The sequence below is a fragment of the Atractosteus spatula genome, chromosome 13 (assembly GCF_055471065.1).
Source record: "Atractosteus spatula isolate fAtrSpa1 chromosome 13, fAtrSpa1.hap1, whole genome shotgun sequence".
NCBI classification, from domain to species: domain Eukaryota; kingdom Metazoa; phylum Chordata; class Actinopteri; order Semionotiformes; family Lepisosteidae; genus Atractosteus; species Atractosteus spatula.
Window position 1 is genome coordinate 8,958,530 of NC_142718.1, and position 24,602 is coordinate 8,983,131.

The window sequence follows — 24,602 nt, forward strand, 5'->3', positions numbered from 1 at the left end:
AATATTGAACCATAGCACTTTCACTTGAGAAACTGAAAAATGTAAATTCTAAAAAAACAGAAAAAACCCAGTATTACAACAATAAGGTATTCAGAATTGACCTTTCAACTTAACATTCTTGTTGCTAAAATCCTCCCACACTTTCCCTATTTACACATGAAACTAGGAATAAAACATCTTTATTGTTTTACAGGTGTAACAGTATTTCAGGTGGGATACAGACCTGAAACTCCTGAACGCTGTTTTCCCTTTTTTCAGGGAAGAACCGTATTGCACTGGCAAATTCTCCAGGAACATCCTCAACGGTTACATTCTACAGGAAACAGGGATTTATCAGCATGCAAAAAGAGCAAAATTTAATAGCTGTACTGAAACACAAAATGGCTAAGAATGAACACAAGTATTAGTAGGATCCCTCACTTTATGTACATCTACTTTAGCTTAAAATTACTTTTTTTCTCTAGTATGATCTAAAAAAAAGCTAAGGCTACTAACTAATTCACTGTAAGGTTGGGCACTTTATTCACAACAAAATCAACGACCTGTATCTCTGCTGTTAGTCATACTATTAATTTATTTTTAGTTCTCTGAACAGTTCTTTGAATGTCATGACAATTGACAATTGACACAGGGTGCGGTGGCACTGTGGCTGGAAGGTTGCTGGTTCGTATCCTGTGGCCAGCAGAGGAATCCTACTCCATTGGGCCCCTGAGCAAGGCCCTTAACCTTAACTGCTCCAGGGGCGCCGTATAAATGGCTGACCCTGCGCTCTGACCCCAAGCTTCTCTCCCTGTCTGTGTATCTCATGGAGAGCAAGTTTGGGTATGCAAAAAGACAAATTCCTAAAACAAGAAATTGTATATGGCCAATAAAGTGATCTTATCTCTTATCTATCTTACAATTCTTTAACTATTCTCAGGTCCCCTGAAAAGCTAAATGTATTTTACCTCACATCGTTGTCCAAATAACAGAAAAAATTGGATTCTGGAACTTCTGAATTACAACCTAATGTGCACTTGGAGGCCTGGACAATTATGCAGTTTAAAAGACTGCTTACCATCTCTCTGAGTTTCTGCAACATTTCCAGGTAAAATTTGAAAAGGAAGCTGAGTGTCAGAGCTCTTCTGAACTCCACCATACCTCCTGGTGCAGAAGGTGGAAGCTCTATTTCATCCAGAAGAAGCCTGTAGGCTTCGCTAATGGTTTTTTCATTCCAGGGTCTAAAGATGGGTAATGAAAAAGAGAAAATGAAAAGTAGTTTCTGTGTTGTGAGCAGTAATGCAAGTCCTTGTATGGTTGATTGTTGTACTATAGAACTGGGCAAACCTGTCTTATTTTCTTAGAGCTCCAAAGTGCCAAACTTGAAAATGAAAAAGCAGAATCTTTGAAATCCTCAAAGGCACTGACTTATAGGATTACTTCAGGACTGATGGTGAAACAGAGAGCTGAGGAAGTGGAAACTAAGGCACATGTCCTTTTAGAATTGGGAACGGGAAAAACACCTTTACACAGAGGGATTGTGGGGATCTAGAACGAACTGCCCAGCCATGTTGCTGATTTCGTGGTGTCCTCCGAGAAACAGATGAATAAGAAGTTTGAGCTACTAGCCACTAAATGAAAAAGATCAGCTAAACGCCCTTCTCTCATTGCCAAGAGTTGTTATGCTATTGTTTGTATTATACACGTACTGTAAGAGGATACATTTCAATTCTGAAAACATTTAGCTAACGTTATGAGAAATCACCGATTCCAATGCGGCTCAAATACTGTAGCTCACAGCAACTTGGATTGGGGTTTACAGTACTTCGGCTGGTTACAGGAAGATTAATATCACAAAAACCATAACTGGCCTATGAGCATGTTTATGCTTAGACTATTTTTATAAATAACTATTATAAAGGGTGGAACGGTGCCACAATGGTAAGCATTGTTGTCTTGCAGTGCTGAGGCCCTGGGTTCATTGCGACATCTTGGTGGGGTTTGCATGTTCTCCCCATGTTCATGCGGGTTTCCACCGGGTGTTCCCAGTCCAAAGACATACTTGTTGGCTAACTGGCTTCTGGGGAAATGGGCCTTGGTGTGAGTGTGTGTGTCTGTGCTTGCGTCTGTTTATGCCCTGCGATGGGCATGTGTCCTGTCCAGGGTGGATCCTTTTTTGAGCTTGTTGATTGTTGGGATAGGCTCCGGCTCCCCCACGACCCTGAACTGAATGAAGCATTTAGAAAATGGATAAATGCTGTAAATCTCTTTTAATGCCCCTGTGCAACATTCAAAGCTTCACACAACAGTGGGAAAAGTTCTGTAGGTTAATAGGGAACATATCTGAAATGGAACTTCCCCCTACCTTCCAATGATTTCCTGACAGGTTTTCTTGGCTTTGACAGTACAGGGGCCAACGCCTCCATAGAAAATGCTCAGGTCTTCTACAACAGCTGTTCCCTTTTTAAACTGGACTCTCATCCCAGAGTTGACAGAACAGAAGGCATTTTCCTGCCGTGGGGCCTGGCGGAAAACTCTTACAAACTCGCCCTAAAAAACACAGTGGAGCATAACGGGTATCTCACAGTACCATCTTTCACATTCCACTTCAAAGAGAACAGTAAATGCTTCTGGCAATTGGCAATTAAATTATAAGTAATTGTACTAACAGACGTAAATTCAAGCAAGTACTTTTTTAATGTTTGAAGAGATGAAAGGTCAAAGAAATTGATCTCAGCAAGACAGAAATCATGGCTTCAAAAAAAACATGTCCCCGAGACATGCTAATCGATTCGGATAAATTAAATGAAACTGGATTCGTTATTCCTTACAAAATAAATAACTTCCCCTCCAGGATCTGCCTTGCTCTTAGGGAGGGTTTCTGCTCAGCAATAATTTCTAGCAAAACTGGTTATTGACAATATTTAATAATTTATACCAGGTTTTGCTGTGTTTCGCCTGACAACTTCATAGGAATCGTTCAAGCATTTTTGCAATATCCAATACGGTGGACAAACCTTGTGAACAATAACCTTGTCATGGAGTAACATGGTTCACAAAAAATTGTAAACGTAACCTTATTTCTTTATGAAAACTGACAGAAATATCATTTTTTTATCAATGAGAATCAATATCATTACTTATGTGAGATAAATTAAATAATGTCAAATTTTGAATGAAAACTTTTCTGGACTCTTTATGGCCTTCTCAAAATGAACTCTTCATTCCATTGTATCCAGCTGAATATTTCCATCACATGCAGCTTTTTAAATTGAATTAGTATAACTGCAGTACGACCCCTTATAACATTAGCCACAGAAATGTGAAACAGAGAAAAGAAGTATAGCACTCTACTCACATGATTGAGCAAAATGATTGTAAAAATAGTACAATATTGAGCAAAATATTTTAATGATTAAGCAAAATATTTTTCAGCAGTGTAAAAAGGGAAAAGCATCTTGAGAATTCAAAACTTGCAAATACTGGTAGTTAAGAACTGAAATCACACTTACTCTTTTAGAACAGGGTATGAAAACAGAAACTAATATTTCATCTGGGGTTAGCGCCGTTTTTCCAAATCCAACAAAGAAATCTTCATTTAATATAATGTTCTCTTTGCCTCCTATTAGAAAAACATGATAAAAATTGAAAGTAAAACATGTATAGTACTTCACTGGAATGACCACCCTTCACAAAATATAAAACTCTGATCAACTGAGAGCATAACATCAGTCAAATCCTTCAACTAAAAGTAGAACTAGAACTATAAATCAAATCATACAGCAGGACCATTAAAACACCCACTGCCAAACAAAACAAAAACTAGCACTGAGATTAAAATCTGAAACTTTGAAAAGAGGTTCAACATTTTGCAAAACATGCAAGGCTTTAAATGTGTTGTAAAATAAAGCAAATATTTCAAGAGAAATCTTTAGATTAGAATTGTAATCTAAAGAAATCTTTAGATTAGATTAGAATTGTGTTCTGTTCTTTTTCGGTCTATATTCATTCATCTTTGACACAATGATAGTAAAACAATTGGAACCATTTTATTTATGAGAAATCAATGTATGTAAATTAATAAAGCTGTGTGCTATAATATATAAGAACATTAATTCTACATGTAAGCTCTTAAATCCAATAAAGTAGCTCCACAAGTATACAGTAAGTTGTGTTCTATCTGAGCAAAATGACAGGAAACAGGAAATGTATCTTTATAATAATAACAATAATTGCTTACACTTATATAGCGCTTTTCTGGACACTCCACTCAAAGCCCTTAACAGGTAATGGGGACTCGCCTCCACCACCACCAATGTGCAGCCCCACCTGGATGATGCGACGGCAGCCATAGTGTGCCAGAACACTCACCACACACCAGCTATCAGTGGGGAGGACAGCAGAGTAATGAAGCCAATTCATAGATGGGGATTATTAGGAGGCCATGATTGGTAAGGGCAAATGGGAAATTTTGCCAGGACGCCGGGGTTAAACCCCTTCTCTTTCCGAGAAACACCCTGGAGTTTTTTAATGACCACAAAGAGTCAGGACCTTGGTTTTACGTCTCATCCGAAGGATGGCGCCTGTTTACAGTATAGTGTCCCCGTCACTATGCTGGGGCATTAGGACCCACATGGACCGCAGGGTGAGCACCCCCTGCTGGCCCCACTAACACCTCTTCCAGCAGCAACCTTAGTTTTTCCCACTCAGGCTCACACCTGCTGAGCTTCAGCAGGTTGCCAGTTGTGAGTTGCAGAGTGATATGGCTGCTGGCTATGAAAGAGTTTACGGGATAGCGGCACAAACGCTCATGTTATGTTGCGGATGCTGAGTCAGTGACACTATTCAAGAAGAACCCTGATGGGTATTCTAAAGCAGACCTTTGAAGATCTGAACACTGCCAATGAGCAACAGGAGCCAAGTTGCTTCATTTCATCTACAACCTTTTATTATGCCATCCTTCTTAGAAAATAAAAGCAGTCTCATTCTTACTCACCCTGTGACACAACACTGAGAGTACAATTTGCGGCCGCAAGAACAGGATTGAGGTCCGAGTTTGGATGGGCACTGACAATATTGGCCCCTAGAGACTAATGCAAAACAAATATTAGGGAAGGGAAGCTGGGTGGAGGGGTTTGGACTTGGTTTTTGGACCCAATAACTACTACATTTACATATACATTTCATGTACAGTATACAGTATTAGTCTGTATAATTACTATTTATTAGCTAGCTCTGAATTATTTTTTGTGAATTACTCCCGTAGCAAAGTGAGCCTTAGATGTGCCTGGTGTCCTGCTAAGCCCTCATGGTCACATATATAATATCTATAATTTATCATTATGAAATTAATATGACTGAAAATTACGACAAAATATACATTTTATTTTGGGGGTAATTCCAAGAATACATTGAATCCCATTACACCACAAACATACTGTAACAGACCCTGAACAAGGGCTATCTGCATACACACACAAAGAATGAAGGCCACAAATTAAGTATTTGAGAACATTTTCCAAGCCATTTCCCAGTTCTTGGGGTGTTCTGGCTTCAGTTTGTTCTTCAACATGTAACATACAGTATGTTCTGTTGGATTTAAGACAGGAGATTGACTTGGCCAGCCTACAATTTTCCACTTGTTTCTCCTGATGAATTCCCTGGTTTTAGTCTCTGTGTGCTTTTGGTTATTGTCCGGCTGCATAGTGATGTGCCACATGGTGATGTGGATACATTTTCTTCTACGTAAGAAGATGAAATGTTCTGTAAACCGCCGAAATCATTTTCCTGCTGCCGATATTTGATATATCATCAATAAAGAACAGGGAGCCAGCTGAAGAGCCCAACATGCCCAAGCTATGACATTACCTACAACATGCTTCACCGATGAGGTGGTGTTCTTTGGAAAATCTGCAGTACGTTTCTTATCTCCACACTTTAACCTTCACATTCATTAACTTTTGACTAACATTTTGGTCAAAGTTTACCTCATTATCTATAAAACCTATATTGTTCCTGGGCAGCTCATTCCCTGATATAGGTCCCTACTCTAGCCTAGTTATATTTATATCATTTTTTTTACATTTATTTAAAAAAAATGTTCAGTATTTATATATATTTCTGAGGGTTGTGTATACCTTAGGATCATGATTTCCCTTGTTCGTTTTTAAAATAACAATACTGTTCCAATCAGTTCCTATTTTTTTTTCTACAGGCTGCACAACCAATTTTCTCTAACAACCACAATGTGTGTAAGAATAAATTAAATTAATAAATTTGCCAAAGCTTTGTTTCTGGTTTAATATTATTCTTCTTGATATGGGTCAGTTGAGACAGTTTTCAATACAGATTAGTACCCTAGCAGATGATTTTCGAGGAACAAAATACATGGTAATTATTATTACCTGAATTACTTTTTGACAGGTAACTTTGATGTTATACACTATAAAATGTGATCAGGGGCACAGTCTCCAGTTTTACAGTTGTAAGTGACAAAGCATTTTATCTGCCACATTTTAAAACCATGTTCTGTCCTCAGAATCTGTAATGATTTCAGGTGAGAGCAATATAATTAATGTATTGATATACAAGTTAGGAAGTGGGCAAATAGTTACACTTTAAACTGTGCTTAAAATATGTTTGCACTATGTACCGTCTGAGAGTTAGCTAAATAGCATTTTGTTATACCATATACCTGTGTATGAGTATAATGACAATAAACTTGAACTTAACTTGACTTCCTGTTAAATGGATTGAAATCAAGGAGAGCTGCATAGTTCCTTCTGGGGTGTTTGCTTTTTTCATTTTGAATTAGAAGTGTTTTCTTAATGTTTACTGGTTCACATTCAAACTGGAATTCAGAAGCTCTTTTTACTACTATACTTTCCAAGAAGTCATCACATGGCATTTAGTAATCCTGTATTAGTCATGGCTGCAATATCACCTGCCCTCAGTGAAAGATGATGGTATTACACATTTCACCACATTAATTACGCATGACACTAGCTTAGTGGTAACAGGAGAAAAAAAAAGTCTAGGCAATTTGGCGTCCTCTTACCAGATTCTAATTGAGGAAATTTACTGTCCTTTAATTAATGTGCCCCATAGTTGTAAAAAATAAAGTTTGACATCAGACCAAGAGCAACTTACCGCAACATTGCGGATCTGCTGCCCACCAACGTTCTTCATTTGTTTTAAAAGAGCTCTGAATATCTCTGTCTCTTCCTCTGGCAGACTGGAAACCAGCTCTTCCAGCAGTTTTATCACAGTTGAAAGGCTACAACCAGCTCCAATAGACACTCCTGAAAAAAATATGGGACTTTTTGGAACTTCTGATGAAACTCTCAAACATGAAAATACTGTATACACTCTAAGGGCATTGTGCAAAATTATAACGAAAAAGATAAAGTATATGTGTTGTATTTCATTTTCATAGGTGGAGAGAATTCTTTGCAATTTGCAATGTTCTCCACAACTCCTTCAATTTAACTACTGCTCATTTCAAAGCCTACTTTGCATCGTAACACAGCCTCTCTGCATTAGCTGTTAGGAGTGATAATAAAACACAAATAATCCAAGTGAGGAAAAAGAAAACTGAGCGTTTTGAGATACATGAAGTGCAACAATCTTTTTACAATTTAATCTCCTAGTTCCAGAGATCCTGGTTATTGTTTTCAGTGTGGTGTGGCCAAATAGCTACACCCATACTTCTGTTTAGGAATGTAATTCATTCCCAGAAACCCTTTCTCATAATTTGCAAAAAGAACAAAATTGTTTCCATTATTTCTTATGGGTAAAAATTACGATCCCTCCTGGACCCCAAAAATGTTACCTACTTTTACTATTTTCACCCGAAAATGACAAAAGAAACAATAATAACTAACATTCATACTGCAGTTTGTGGTTTTAGTAAAAAAATACACTTCTTACCTAGTCAGACATCATTAATCATACCAAAGTACAGTACTGTACTGTGCAGTTACCACTTCATTTGCTTCCTGTGTAATTACACACTCACAATTTTCATTTTCGTTACAAGAAGAAATCATTGAAGAATAAACGATAAAGACATTTACCATTTACCAAAGTCTATACCACAAATATTCATAAGAAAAGTAAGAGAGGCACAACAGCAAACAACGCATGAAGGAATATGCAGTGAACTGTATCACACTCCGTGCACAAGTGTGCAGGCTCTCACTCACACTAGTTACTGTAGTGGAATGTGATGCAAACACTTAATATGAAAAGAGTTGTACAATGCCTTCCTCCTCATTCTCTACATTTCTTTGTGTCGTTTGTTTGTAGTTTTGAAGGCTTTTGTTATTCCAAATGTGGGTAACAATTCACATGCTTCATAGTACTGGATTTTCATTAAAAAAAACATTTGTAAAAAAAGGTACAGGTGTAATTTTTTTTTGCACAAAACAATTCTTGCAGTCGGTATAATTTCCAGAGATACCATAACTTTGTCAGTGGTCCCAAAGTTTAGTTAGTTCTGTGTAGGTACAGTGACTATCAAATGCATTCACTGACTTGGACTTTTTTACATTTTACAATAAGGAATCATAATGTTTTTAACTGGTTTTTGTTCTTGTTATTATTGAGCATTTGTTATTGATTGACAGAAAACACTCTTTAATGTAAAAGTGAAAACAAATTCAGATCCTCCTAAATTTATTATATATATAAAATGGAAAAAAAATGATTGTATAAGTATTCACCCCTCTTTGAGACAATTTTTGGTAGAGGCACGTTTGGCAGAAGTTACAGCCATAAGTCTTCTTTAATAAGTTTCTAAAAGCTTTGTACATTTGGACACTGCAATGTTAGCCCATTCAAAAATTGCTCAAACTTTCTCAGGTTGGAAATGTTGGTGAATAGCAATTTTCAACTCCTGCCACAGATTCTTGATTGGATTGAGGTTTGGGTTTGACAGGGTTTGACAGAACACTGGCTATTTTTCTTTTTAAACCACTCCAGCGTGACTTTGGCTGTATGTTTTGGGTCATGAATCTTCTCCCAAGTCACACGTCTCTTGCAGATTGCAGCAGGTTTTCCTCCAGAATTTCTTGGTACTTTGCTGCATCCATTTTTCCTCTAGGCCCTGATGCAGTGAAGCATTCCCATAGCATGATATTGCCACCGCCATTCTTCACAGTAGGGATATTGTTCTCTGAATGATGTTCACTCTAGTGCCAAACATGGTGCTATCCGTTTAGGCCAAAAAAGTCAATTTTGGTCTTGTTAGACCATACAATTTTCTTCCACGTGGTCTCAGAGTCTCCCACTTGCCTTCTGGAATAGTGTAGTTGAGATTTGATGTGAGTTCCGTCTTTCGGATGAGATGTAAAACCGAGGTCCTGACTCCCTGTGGTCATTAAAAATCCCAGGGTATTTCTCGAAAAGAGTAGGGGTGTAACCCCGGCGTCCTGGCCAAATTTCCCATGCCTCCTAATAATCCCCCTCTATGAATTGGCTATATTACTTTGTTCTCCTCCCCCCCCCACCCCTCCGACGGCAGGCGGAGCGACGCGCCGGTTGGAGTATTCTCGGTCGCATTTAATGGCAACGTCAGCTCAAAGATTTGGTTCAAACCACCAAATGGAGACGGGCGTGCCGACAAGCGGACCCTGCTGATGCGGGATTAACGCTAGGATGAGAGAGAGATTTGATCTGAGTTGTTTGCCACTCTCCCATGAAGCCCAAATTTGTGAGGCACCCAGGCCATCCGTTGTGCTATATTTTCTAGATTTCTTAATAATGGACTTTACTGTGCTTTGGGGATATGAAAAGGTCTTGGAAAATTTTTTTATACCATTCCTCTGATTGGTGCTTTTCAATAAAGCTATCCTAGATGTACTTTGTAAGTTTCTTTGTTTTCATGATGTTTTGCTGGGAGCCGCACTAATCAACTATGGAACCAAGAGACAGGTATATTTATCCTGAACCCATGTGAAACACAGTAAATGCATACAGGTGGACTCAACATATTTATTCAACATATTTATGTGATTTCAAAAACATTTGGTTGCACCAGGGCCTATTTAGGTGTGTCATAGTAAAAGGGGGTGAATACTTATGCTCTTATTTTCTGTTTTATATTAAGAATTAATTTAGGAGGATCTGTAGAATTTTGTTTTCGTTTTGACGTTATAGAGTGTTTTGTGTTGATCAATGGCGAAAAAATTCCATTTAAATACATTATGATTCAATATTATAACACAGTAAAATGCGAAAAGGCCCAAGGGGGATGAATATTTTTGATAGCCACTGCATAGAGGTAGTTTTGCAAAGAGAGTTAGAGAATTTGTGGATCTTGAAATTGAACACTTACCCTCTGTTGTTTTCGTGACATTATACAGCTCTGAAATTCTGGTGGGAGAGATGATCACAGGGTGTAGTATACCTTTAAATTTTATTTCAGGTCCTTTAAAGACAACATAAAACATTACCAAAGTTAATCCTGCAATTATGTAACATTTACTGCGGTATACCTTTAAATTTTATTTCAGGTCCTTTAAAGACAACATAAAACATTACCAAGGTTAATCCTGCAATTATGTAACATTTACTGCAGTCCTGCCATTACCATGGTGCGGGACTTGTAAATGAATAACTACAGTACAGATTATCATTGAAGTGACAGGGAAATGGAAGGCAAAGTTTGAACAACTGACCCACTATTCAATGTGCAAGATTTCCAAATTAATACTCAACAAAATTAATACTTTCAGAAATTTGAAAAGAATGAGTGGATTTACTCAAAACAGGCCCCCTTAATAAATAAGCAACCACACATGTACAGTACAATGAAACAGACATAACTGTATTCAAAATAAAAAATAAAAGAAATTAAATGGGGAAATAAAATATATGCATTTCTTTGCCTTGAATAACTTAGTTAAAGTTATAGGCACACATAGAGAAAATAAGCAGGTTAAATAGCTCTGTAAGCACTGCTTAGTATTCATATCAAGTAGTCTCACTACATGCTTTTACATCACATTTTAAACACAGATTTAACTTTCAGCTTATATACACATACTGTACGAAACAGATACACATATGCATGAAAAGCCAGATAAGAAAAACTGCTGTTCTATCTTCACTTTGAACTCTGCTCCTCTGGATATCCATATGCTCTCAGATTAAACTGCATCAATGAAATCAGATAACCAGGAGGCCTTGAGGGTTTTAAAAGAATAACTGAACCTTTAATACAAGATTATCTTATCTTAAGTAATTCTCATTTTGTCTCTAGTTAAACTGTGAAATTACTAAACAGTTTTTCATGTTTTCTAAAATTTCTAAAAGGGAAGGAAAGAGCATTTTGACTTAAAAATAATCATAAAAACTCTATCAAATTTTCATCACACGAACTTTACTACAGTTCCTGTTTTGAAAAAAAATGTAAATGTAAGTGTTGAAGTAATATATTGTTCACTATGTGTAGTCTCCATTTTCCCTGTCTTCGTATTCAAGAAACCTTCTAACAAGCTTCTCTTTCTAAAATACTGGCATTTACATTTATAAAGAACAATTCACACAGAATAAAATCCTGTAGCCCAATAACATATGAAGTACCAATGGAATGAACATATAACAAAAAGATTTTAAGATGTTAATGTGAATACATTCCAAATACAAATTAGCATTAGGGCTTACCAATGTTCGTGTTTCCTATTACGAGAGGAGCATTAGGGTAACTGGACTTGAGCTGGATAAGCTCTTCCAAGGACACAGGGGAGATCCAAGTCATCCTCTCTCCACGGAAAGTGAGGCTTTTTCGTTCTTGCTTTTCAGCCATTATCTAGGAAGACAATATTATGGACAGAGCCACAAAGACAGTACTACAGAGAATTTCAGAAGAAAGAAGATGGAATCCTAAACAATATTTAGACATCTGTGCCTGTGGTGATAATTTAAAGTTTTACAAAGCCAATAAGAGAATGACTGAGGGAAACTAAATATCTTTCATTATTTCGCAAAGAATGTGGAATAAAACAGACTTCATAAATGAAATAATAAAAACTCCCTATGAATCTTGTCTTCAAAGTCACATTACAAAGTCTTTAGAAATAATGAAAGTTTGCACATATGCATATATGGCAGTAAATAGCATCAAAACATCCTTTCATGAAACCTATGAAAAGCTTGAGATTTGTATTAATTCAATTTTAAATACATTTTCCCAGTGAAGTGTACCTGTGCTGACACAGACTAAACAAAGAAACAGCTACAACCAAAACTTTCCAACCTTCAACAACATTCAAAATTCATTTACTCAAGATTTCTAAGTATTATTAACCCTGACCAGGTTAGGAAACACATCATTATTTACATCTGTCTAAGTGCTATACCCACAAGTACAAATTACAGAGTAAACAATAGAAACAGCTATGGTTTTTTTCACTTGTTTCAACAGTTAGTTACTTCATTAAGTTCATTAAAGCTAATTCACACTACACTTCAATCATAGTAGAAAAGGACATACAAGAAACTAAAATAAACGTAAAATGAATGTAGTAAATATAATAATGCCAAGTCAGATCTACAACAATAAGCAACAAACATATTAATAAAATTACTGATCTATATAATGATCAATCTAATGTCTTGACAGAGAAGTCTTAAAAACACTAGATCAAGTCTGACTTACAATGAGTTCTGGAGGAAATATAAGTTCCTGTGTTGGATCCAAAGGTATAAGATCATCTTTGTTGAATAGTTCTGAGAAGACCTTTGAAAGACACAGGGTAGGTTTTAAATACTAAACTTACAAATATAGAATTACAGAACTGCTTAGGTGATTGTATATGATTGTTGATGATTATAAATTCTCTGTACTGCGTGGGAGTCGGCACTCTGAGGGAACTATACAGTTGAGGTGTTACTAGGAAGCTTCTATAGAAGGCATAAATTTTGGATTATGTGTTAACCAAGATATTAAATTAATATTAAAAGAGAAAGTAGGGCTGTTAAACAAAACAAAATTACTCAGCAGGATATATAAAGAAATAGTATTTTATTACAGCTTGTTGTGAATGTGATGAGCTTTTTTCAGGTTTACATCCACACTAAAGTAACATGTTATTATAAATTAAATATGTTGTGTTATGCTGACTTCTGCAACAAGTAATCAGGAAAATCAATTTCCTCAGTTTCCCTTCGGGATAAATAAAGTCTATACTTTCTTATACTATCTAAAATATTTTAGTTATGATTTTGATTAGGAAAAATAAATTTCACACACACTGTACTGTATTTTGTTCCTGAGCTATAGTGCTTTTTTTTTCCAATAATGACAGTACATATTAATAGAAAAGGCTAAAACATCATAGCGTTTTAGAAAACTTTATACAGTTAGAACAAGTAATATCATTATATGTATGTAATAACATACATTAATATTGTTTATGATGTTGAGAGAGGTTATGCTTCTGCTACCAAAAGTTCACTTTAGTTACAAAATTCCATATTAAGAATTTTAGAAAAAGATCACTTAATTAGTCATATACAATTTCTTGCATTAGGAATTTGTCTTTTCACATACCCCAGCTTGCTCTCCATGAGACACACAGAAAGGGATAGAAGCTTGGGGTCAGAGCGCAGGGTCAGCCATTGTACAGCGCCCCTGGATGAGCTGGGGTTAAGGGCCTTGCTCAGAAGCCCAACAGAGTAGGATTCCTCTGCCGGCCATGGGATTTGAACCAGCAACCTTCCAGAGCCACAGAGCCTCTGCTCCACCCTGAGCAGTGGCTCTTAATATTCCTTAACACTTAATATTCTATATTAAGTGGATTTAAAGGTGACAAACAGTAGATAACTAGATAACTAGAAGCAATTGTTTCACTAACATCTAATGAAGTGCTGCCTATTGATTGTGTTTGGCCAGTGAATCGCACGATGCACCACACTGCGGTACTGCCAACACAGGACTAAGAATTAACAAGTGTTCTGAGTGGCTGCATCTGTAGGTTACATACCTCACTGTGTGCGAAAGCCTTTCACAATACGGAATTGTATTGACTGAGACACAAATGTACTGCAAGGGGAGTTTAAAATGTGATGTGTGTTGAATTGTGGCTGATGCGAATTGTTACATAGACTGCAGTGTTAAAATGAAACACATTTTAATACAAAATACCAACTCTCGGTTTTTGCACAAGCAATAGGGGTGTGCATGGTACGCTATCTGTGCCTGTGGTGATAATTTAATTTAGTTTATAATTGCCGTCTGTGTCTGCATCTGCATCAAACTATTGATTTATTGTGTTATACCAGAAAACTCAGTGGCATTTAAGCCATACAGCAGAAAAATTACAAATGCAATGACTTGAACTCTTCATAAAAAGCAAGTCAACATAAAAGTATGGATTTCACCACTAAAAAGAAAAAAAAATGTTAATGATAAGAAAGAAATAAACATTTTTAAAACATGGTGGACATTCTTATTTCATTTTCTTGAAAAGGACACAAGGCCTTCAGTGCCAAACCTGAAATACAAAGTGGAGTTGGGGTTTGGTGAGACTGCGTCATTTGTAGGTTTTGCCAACTCGCTGAAAACAGACACGGAAGAAGGGAAAAGCTACAGTAGTTACACCAGGGCATGGGAGCTTCAAAATACAGCTTAAGTTTAAAATGACAATGTTTTCCTTTATATTGCTTCAGTTCGATTTTGGTACTTGTACTAACCATGTTTGTAAATGAACGGGCTCTAGAGAGCAGACGTTCTGACATTTAGTGTGAGATTTGCCTATAATTATCTGGAGAGAAGTAAGGAGGATGAGACCATAGTGTTGACGAGCTTCATATTAATGTAGACTTAACACACATCATCTTACCCTGAGTAGTTTAAACTGTGAAGCATAAGAACTTGTAGGAGAGGCTGCAAGATAGTAGCTGTATACTGTGGAAAGGCTGGTCAAAACGTTTTTCTAGAAAAACATTATAAATCAAATTTCATACCATAGGTTTTTTTAATAGCTTGCTCCTTTCTAGCAAGAAATATCCACTAAGTGGATTATATCCACTAAGTCTGAAATGATTTTAGTTTTGTTTAATACAATGTCTTTATTGTTCAGCTCCTTCTGGTTTTAACAATTTGACAATGCAGAGAAGGCTGTAAGCTGGTACATGGTAAAAAACACTAAATGTAAATACTGTGTGGTTTGATTACAGCCTCCACCTACAACACTATAATAATATTTAAACATTTAAAACTGAAAAGGTAGGCGGCTGGGTCACAGCTCAGTTTATGGAGAGACTGAGTGAAATGAAAAATGAATGTTTAATTTTTTGGGCACAGGGGATGAAGTAGGAAGGTGCCATGAGGTAAATTTGTACTCACATTTTCTTTGTCTTGACCCAACAATTCTTCATTTAAGCAACAATCCCCATTGCTGTTTGTTTGGCAACAGTTGGATGTCTCAAGAAAAAGAAATACATTTTTGATTTGAGTAATATCACCAATATACAAGTAGGCACATACATTTAAAAAATAAAAGGAGGACAATTAATTGAATGAAGGTGATCTACATAAGAAATAAAAAAACAACAAAATTTTTCATAAAAAGTGTCTAAAACCTGATGTGAAAAAGGAGCTTAAACAAATCCATGATCATCAATTTAGGGCTTATAGACATAACAGTACAGATAACAATTCTCTCAAAGCATCCATACAGAAAAGTTTTATGGACATTGACCTTCATATTCCTAAAACAAATTGTACAAAATTTCTAAATCTGAACTGTAATCTAAAAATTTTTTTTCCACAAAATTATCCCTTGTATTTGACAAAAAGAATCATTAAAAAAAAAAGAATTACAGTTTACTTAAGCCATGTAGTGATGCGGTACTATCTTACAGTGACAATGTACTTGGTTTGATTATGACCTTAAACACCTGTTTCCAAGGAAACATGCTTTAGAGGTATTCAATCACTCTACTGACAAGGCCTAGACTTTCTTATAAAATCAGACTAAAAATATGCTCAAATTAAAAATACAAAAAATAAACAGCATTCCCAATATTCTAGAATATGAAGAGCAATAATCTACACTGTAGCTATAGCAGTGTTATATCGTTTTCTCAGTTTTTTCCTTAAATCAGACCAAATTATGCTGGAAGGAATAAAGTTAGACAAAAACAAATTAAAGCGAAAAACAGTAAAGTGTTGAACTTTTCAGACTTGGCATTAAGGGATGTGTGGTTTTCCTGACATGAAACCAAACTGTCAATACTTATCTCAATTATTTTTTATAAAATGCTACCATAGAAAAATTTATATATATACAGTATCTCAGCTTAAAACCATTTAGTATAATTTTTACTCTGCCGATGGAAAAAAATGCTTAAGGAACGAAACTTTAACACAATATGACATAGGAATATAGAACAGCTCTCTGCTTCTTATCTTACCCCACAAAATGTCTTGTATCCATCTAAGATAGGTCGGTATCCAGTACAACGGCACAGATTACCTGAGAAGACACAGGAATCCTATTAGTTAAGGCCTAATCACACAGCAATGGGGAGGAATATTAAAATATTGTATTTTGAAACTTTTCAAAATTTAATTAAATAAATGTTGCGTTTAGCATTTGGCATTTCTGTTGCTACTTGACAAATTTACATCATTTCCATTTATGTTGCTGTGTAACTGACAAACCACACACATCAGATCAATGAAGATGGTAGTCGTCTCCTTACAATGTCAACAGCTTTTTTCAGATTCTCAATTATTTCCTTTGGGAGTTTATTTAACCTCCAAACAGCTTTTATGATTGCACATCTGGGTTAAACTTTCTTTTATCCCATTTATCTCTGGTGGCGGATCACACACTGAGTTCTTGCATGAAACTCTTCATTGGCACTGTGATAATGTGGAGGGTTTGAAGTTCTATGAAGCATAAGAACTGGTAGGAGAGGAGGTGGTATTTCCAACGGTTTACAGTCTCTTCCCTCTACAAGTTAGAGGGAACTCAAGACATACTAGAGGGACTACATTTCAAGGCCTGGAAACATTTGGGAATCTCGCTGGAGGAGCTGGAATGTGTTGTGAAGACGAACTGACAATGTCCCAATCTGAAGCTGTGACCACTACCTGGACCAGAAGACTGCAAATAAATAGAAAGATGCCATTATTTGTTTTAAATTTATGTTTATGATACTGCACATTCAGTAATCCTTTTAATATGTCAGCAGAGTTTAATTCCTTAAAGTTGAAAGCCCAGCCTCCCACCCTAAGATCAGATATACCTCCGAGGGCCTCCTGAATGTCCTCCATGGTGGGTTCTGGAATGTTCCTCAGCAGGGTGTACATTGACATCACCATCCCAGGGGTACAGAACCCACACTGAGAGCCGTGGGCCTTCGCAATCCGCTCCTAATCAAAGAAAGAAAAATAAATAATAAATAAACATCCCGCCCTCTGATACACATTATACTGTACTGTCTCTTAAGCATAACATTAAGCCTTATGGTTTAATGTTTGGTAGGGCTATGAGCAGTATCTGCTATGATGACCAGATGTGACTTATCCCAGGCTGGTTTCCAGGCTCTCTCCAAGAGATTCCCTAGTACCCAAGTAACACAGATGAGATGCAGATGAGCTGCTATGCTATGGAGTTCTTAAATACAACCACTGTATCATTTCCATTTTACATTATGAGATCTGTCATATATAAGGACTTGCAGAAATATAATCTGGTTAACAGCAAGACTACAGTAGTTATTTAATGCACAGACAGAAATGCATTAAAATCCCTCACTGCGGGTTTTGGCTGCTGGCCACTACACACTACACTGGTAACAAATGTGCCTGGTTAGAGGTAGAAATTGTACACAGTTGTCTCCTGACTGATTAATTGTAATACCAATCTGTGATACACATGTCTAGAAATGTCATCTGCTAGGTGTTTGCCCATGCTTGAAATGCTCTCTTTGCTGTTTATATAGCCTTTTCTATTCCTCCTATTCTTGTAATAACTGCAAACAAGAAAAGTGTACCAACTACACCAGAATCTATATCACTGATATAAATTAGTGTGGTACTCTTACTATTTGAGCATTCACCATTTATCTTTACTCTTTTTCCAATTTAAATTGTTTTTCTCGTGTTTAATTTAATCTTTTATTTCACCAGATAATTAATTTCAGAGCATTCTCCCATTCATAAAGTCAGCTTAGAAAGTACTCATTTATACAGAAGGGCAAATAAAGTACTACAGCAATCTTGACGAAGTACTCGGAAGATCACATGACCCTCACTTCAGAGGTCCAGAGTCCTAACAGTTTCTCGACACTGTAGAAGTCCGGACCTTTTGTTACCTACAGTGCCCTCCAGAATTACTGGCACTCTTGATAAAGATGAGCAAAAAAGACTAGGAAAAAAATGTCTTTGTTGTTTATCAGCTTGATCTTACACTGAAAATATGAGAGAAATCTAACCTTTCAGTGAGGCCCAATTATTCAAAGAAAACAAAATCCTTATAAAAAAATAAACAACAAAGATATCTTCTCACAGCCTTATTTTGCTCATCTTTATCAAATATGTCAATCATTCTGGAGGGCACTATATGTAACACTCTATACTTGTGTGCATCTAAAATGGCTGGAAGCACATCACTACATGTGTGAGTTTCTTTTAAGGAATAAAACGGGCTGAATGCCTCTTTGCATTGGTAACTATTTGTATGTTCAGAGAATAGTTATCTTCTCTATCAGCTCCTTTTACCTGCACTGGATGGATTCTGGTCTTTGTACTTCCAATCCCTTCCACTGTAGTAACAGCAGCCTCGGTCAGCAAACAGATGGGAAGTAAACAGGCATTGGCAGAAAAATGACTTTCAAAGTTAAGGGGACTCGGTCAAATTTAATTAACATGCTACTACTGCACGATGTTCTTCAGAGAGATGACAGTAATGTATATTAATAAACAAACCGAAAGGCTCTTATCTTACATATACTGTAATAATGGAAAAAACACGTCAAATACAACCTTTAAAATAATTTATACTGAAGACTGAATATTTTTCTTTTTCTGGAGACACTTTCCTAAACAGCCTTGCCATGATAAAATGAGCTAAAACAATAGGTACACAACACACCGAAACACCAAATTAAGAGCAGACTTATCAGTTGTGCTGTGGATGTGAAGCCACTGTGCACATGTATTTTGATATAGCAATGTTGGTACAAAACTGCACAGTGGTCTATTAACCCTTGATACAAGGGAATTAAGCAAGAAAGAAGAAATACAGACACCGCTGACTGGCAGGGACCAGTACATGGGCTAGGTAGAACTTTCTGCTTACATAGAAATGGGTTTCCTATTTACCTCATGTGAATTCCATAAAATATCAGTCAACTGAAATACTAATATATGAAATACTAATTTTTACTGCAAGCAAGCATCTCATATATATATGAAGATCCATCTTTACAAAGACCTTTCTGTAGTTCACTGCCGTTCTTGTTTAGCATTAATAAACACCGTTTCACTATGTTTCGGCTGTGGAGCCTTCTTCGGGTGGCCTAAAGAAGGCTCCACAGCCAAAACATTGTGTTTCTCTTTTTCTCTTTTCAGCATGGAATAAACCTTTACTTGTTCCTTTGCAGCCTACACATGCAGATGCAGCTACCTAAAGTACATGAACCCTTTTATAATAATAATAATTGCTTACACTTATATAGCGCTTTTCTGGACACTCCACTCAAAGCACTTTACAGGTAATGGGGACTCCCCTCCACCACCACCAATGTGCAGCCCCACCTGGATGATGCGACGGCAGCCATAGTGCGCCAGAATGCTCACCACACATCGGCTATCAGTGGGGAGGAGACCAGAGTAATGAAGCCAATTCGTAGATGGGAATTATTAGGAGGCCATGATTGGTAAGGGCCAATGGGAAACTTGGCCAGGACGCCAGGGTTACACACCTACTCTTTTCGAGAAACGCCCTGGGATTTTTAACGACCACAGAGAGTCAGGACCTTGGTTTTACATCTCATCCGAAGGACGGCGCCTGTTTGCAGTATAGTGTCCCCATCACTATATTGAGGCATTAGGACCCACATGGAATGCAGGGTGAGCACCCCCTGCTGGCCCCACTAACACCTCTTCCAGCAGCAACCTTAGTTTTCCCCAGGAGGTCACCCATCCAGGTACTGACCAGGCTCACACCTGCTTAGCTTCAGTGGGGTGTCAGTTGTGAGTTACAGGGTGATATGGCTGCAAGCAAGCATCTCATATATATATATATCTCATATATATTTTACTACGATTTGTTTTCTACATTAATTTTGATGTGACAAAAAGGCAAAACTTTAATTTTCAAATTTTGTTTCATCTCCTACATGCCATCTGGAGTAACATCAAGTGGCCTTTTCTCAGGAGTGACTTCTATATAGCTGCTTCCCCACTGAAGCTAAATCTATATAGTGCTGCAGAGGTTGTGCAGCCTGTTATGCTCATTTGGCTTCTGGTATTTATTTTACAAAGTTGCCTTTTTGGATCTTACAAAACTGCTTTTTAAGGCATCCAAAAACCAGCAGAATCTCCTCATATTTGTTCAGCATTTCAGTACAGGAAATTGCATAATATTCAAGACAGTATAAACTTTTTGGTGTAAGCCTTAAGCATTTTTCACAGAAAGGATACAGAATACTTTTGGTCTGAGGCTGGTATTTTGAAACCATGACAGTGCAGGCACCACAGCCCCCTCCACCACAGGCGTACTTTGTCCCAGTCAGCCTCACTGGAGAGACAGAGGAGTCAAGGAAACACTTTCCTAGGTGTTTCATAAAAAATTTAAAATGTCACACAGAGACAGCAATGTTGCAAGAAAACAGAACAGTCCTACAGAGTAACTAAAGAGTCAAATTCCAATTCAAGTTCTTTCTTTCCAATATACTTCAAATTTCTCACTCTGATTTAATTGGCTTGTAATTCTTTAGGTCTCAGCCATGTCTTGTACATAATGAAATGCCGTTACAAGCAAAAATGAAATAATTTTTTTTTAACTACTTTCAAATATTCTTCCTCTAACTTTCAGTACGGTAGCAATTATAACAGCAAACAACATGCAAGATGAGATTCCCTGCCTTTACATTAATTTTCAATGTGAGCATTATTTTTAGTATGTTGTTCAAAATGACATATTGGTCAATCCTGACAAAAGAATTAAACTGAAAAAATCTGAATTTCGCCTTCATCAAAAGCATTATATTTAGTCTTCTCCCATGAAAAAATATACTGTACATGGTATTTCTAATCTAATTTAAACTACTTGTGACCTGAACTAAACCTTGTTAATACTCCAAACAAGGCTGACTTCTGACTCCAGAGAAATGTCTTGGAAACATGAGTTTAGTAGATTATTTGTTAACTTTTCTGAGCATTACATTACATACAGTAACTTTCATAACTATATCATTCTTTGCCTAGCTCTTATACCAAATAATTGCAGTTTATCAAAATACCCTAGTTCTACTTCTTTAAAGTTAAAGAAATAACTTAATGTAAATCTACAGTATCTTCTTCACAATGATTCTGCAAAAGAGAATTTGAATTGAACAAATGAACATTTCCATAGTTAACTTTGAATTACTGTGTACCACAAACATACACAGTTAACGATTTGTGGTGGAAAAGTATTGGTCGAGATACTGTAAATCATCTACAGTAAGTCACTGAAAGACTGAAAGCGTTGTAAATGGCATCTTGGCCATACATTACCTGAAATATGAAAATAACATAAAAACAATGATACCAAAAACAAATTTCATTGATTCATTTCATTTTGTAATCAAATAGTTACAGTACATATACAGTATGCATTTCATCTTCAGTCAGGATTGAAGCCAGCATCCAGCTGAAACTACAGTAGTACCTCCCTTCAATTTGGTCATAACCATGTGCCCAAATCATATGGCTTCTCATTTGTTCCCAATTTAAGTCTTGGGATTTACAAATTACTATCAAGTGGTGTCGTCCTGAAAGCTTCAATATCTACAGTGAATCGCTCCTCACTTGTATAACTCACTGGAGTTATCCTAATACCAAGAAACAAGAAAAAAAGCAGAAGCATTACTCATTACTTCTGGACAAAAAGCAAGTCGGTACACATACAGTACAATTGTTCGCAAATACTAACGATCTACAAAGAGGTACAGCATTTTAGATTCTTTATACTACTGTAACACCAGCTGCTTGTGCTATTTCATTAGACTCTGTAGACAGAGTGGTTGAAGATTAGGTTTAGACTGAATGTAAATCTGAGGAATGTGAGTGCTTTAATTTGAAGATCTGCATACAAGTATGACTATATCCTTGTTGTTCCTTCCCACACTGTACCCACGTGTCTGACCTTTGCCTGTGTGTGAGTGGAGGGTACCTCTGGTTAAGATGAGAGACAAATGATACAAGCAGTGTTCACCCGATGGACTGTGTGTATTCCAGTTTTGAGACTTGCTAGCCACTGGGTAGTACCACTATAGGATGTAAACCTAAGGTTTTAGGTAGAACAGTATAAGAGAGAATATATTTGTTAGTCTGTTCATGAGTAGAAATTCCCTTGTGACAATACCATATGTATCTTGCATTTATATAGAGTATGTGGTGACTTGTTCAATGGAAAGTAGAAAAAAAAACAAATTCTAATATCAAAGGCACCAAACATCTAGAGATATTCCTAAACAGAAAAAAAAATTCTAATTCTAATACTGAAGTGGGACATGTATATATCTCACTTATCCAGCATCACAGTATCACCACTTAAGCACATTGTGAGAGGTGTTGATGGGGTCTCTTAATTTAGCCTCAAACAAAAGTTACACTAAGATGCCATAAAGCTGACTTGCTTTAGCAGCCCCAGTGGCTTAACGCTACATAATAAAAGACAGGAACAACACCCACAAACAGGATAAACTAGACCAATGTCTGCTGTACAGTATATCAAAGGATAGAACCTAGAGCAAGACAGAGTAGGACAAGAAATAATTACATATCAAAGAACAGGAAAAACAAACTTTCTTCTGACTGTATATAAGAGCTGGGAAACCCTTGCAGTTTGTCTGTTCTGTGGGGCAGACCCGGGACGCGTTGTTGGACTTATTGAGCTCAATGAAACTGAATCTGCACAAGACTGTGTCCTGCTCCTCTGATGAAGAATTTCTCACAACAAATATCAAAGGAACCAAACATCTAGAGATATTGCTAAACCTGTCACATAAAGAAGGATACATTTTTCCCGGATGTAGGAGAGTAGAGTTGTTTCTGGATCTGCATTCTTTTCCACTACCTGTCATTTAAGAAATTAATTAATTACTCACAGGAGTGGATGATAGCTTTCTGCATTGCTTATACACCTACAATGTAAAGAAAATGCAATATACAGTATACTGAGCATCAAAATAAACATATTATTCTATTTATCCATGTCTGTCTTTAGCATACAAATTTTAAATATTGATACAATATATTTTGGGATCATTTTGATGACTTGATTATATGATTGTATATTTTACAGTATACACCTCTAAGGTAAAAAACAAAAAGTAAAGACTGTATAAAATAACGTATTTTAATGCCATTCTACACTGCACTAAAACCCATTAAGTTAAGGCTATAGTTAACAGCGCTAATGTAGGCTATCCTTACATTTTATCATTTAAAATGATAGCTCACGATAAAAACAGAAAAGTGAACCAGTTGCACATTGCCCTGTACTTGCAAAATGTTTTTAAAATTTATTCTGTATTCGACGCTCACGATTCTACGCACTACAGAATAAGTACATAATCTGCGCTCCTGCATCTTGCAATTATTTTTCTAACTTTGTTTTAAATATTTTTATACTAGAGTTTTATGCATGCTTTTCAGTTAATTACAGAATAAAATGCAAAGCAAAACGTTACCTTTTTTCCGTTCACAAAGAATACCAGGTTTTCGGAACTGTCTTTCGCCGCCATCATCCCAGACCGTCACACTTGACGCGAAAAAAAATGTTTTGCTCGAAATCTTTTCATGCAGCAGTACTGAAATGCTATTCTACTGCGAGAGGGAGTGTTGTCACAACGTAAACTCAGCCAAAGTAATCTGACACTTAATGTCGTTCGTACTAAACTAGATAAGTGGACTTGGACTGATATGATCTATACTGGCCTTTTTGAAAATTGAAGCTTTAATTTCCTTGCAGTGCATTTTAAATCGAACATTGCATCACGTCTGCGTGACTTCACTTTTCTTTTTAGCTACTGTGTAAGTGAACGCTTTTGTACAGACAAAACCCCGCAGTTTTCAACATTACCTCCTTTGATGAAATGTACTTTTGGTTACGTGAATATGGTTGCTATGTTTTTTTTTATTTTCCAACACCAGCTGCACAGGAATGTTAGGATACAAGACGAAAAGGATTGTTTTAAATATTAGCAAAACATAGCAGCACATCAGACTTGATGTACTTTAGCATATTTAAATAGACAATATAAACCTTCACTTGTGAGTGCTGGAATTAATCAATGTATATGGATACGAATCCGCCGTTCACTAGACAGAGCAGGATTTTAAAACTACATAAACTGATAGACTTGCTTTGTAAGTTCAGCATTACACTTAT

At 36.6% G+C, this 24,602-nt stretch overlaps 1 protein-coding gene across 1 annotated transcript in view; it reads right to left on the reverse strand.

Annotated features, from left to right (window-relative positions):
• aox6 (aldehyde oxidase 6) overlaps positions 1–24,213 on the reverse strand; it is a 70,045-nt gene extending 45,832 nt beyond the window's left edge. The window contains exons 1-16 of the mRNA XM_088931199.1: positions 23,902–24,213; positions 23,228–23,285; positions 20,645–20,741; positions 18,719–18,827; positions 17,242–17,368; positions 16,402–16,463; positions 15,332–15,409; positions 12,641–12,721; positions 11,647–11,791; positions 10,316–10,408; positions 7,129–7,280; positions 4,976–5,069; positions 3,492–3,601; positions 2,345–2,529; positions 1,058–1,220; positions 224–313 (exon numbers count right to left, since the gene is read on the reverse strand). Coding sequence (XP_088787325.1) covers positions 224–313; positions 1,058–1,220; positions 2,345–2,529; positions 3,492–3,601; positions 4,976–5,069; positions 7,129–7,280; positions 10,316–10,408; positions 11,647–11,791; positions 12,641–12,721; positions 15,332–15,409; positions 16,402–16,463; positions 17,242–17,368; positions 18,719–18,827; positions 20,645–20,741; positions 23,228–23,285; positions 23,902–23,958 — 1,701 coding nt within the window. The 5' untranslated portion in view covers positions 23,959–24,213. The remainder of the gene's footprint in view (positions 1–223; positions 314–1,057; positions 1,221–2,344; positions 2,530–3,491; positions 3,602–4,975; positions 5,070–7,128; positions 7,281–10,315; positions 10,409–11,646; positions 11,792–12,640; positions 12,722–15,331; positions 15,410–16,401; positions 16,464–17,241; positions 17,369–18,718; positions 18,828–20,644; positions 20,742–23,227; positions 23,286–23,901) is intronic.
• Positions 24,214–24,602: the final 389 nt, after the last annotated feature.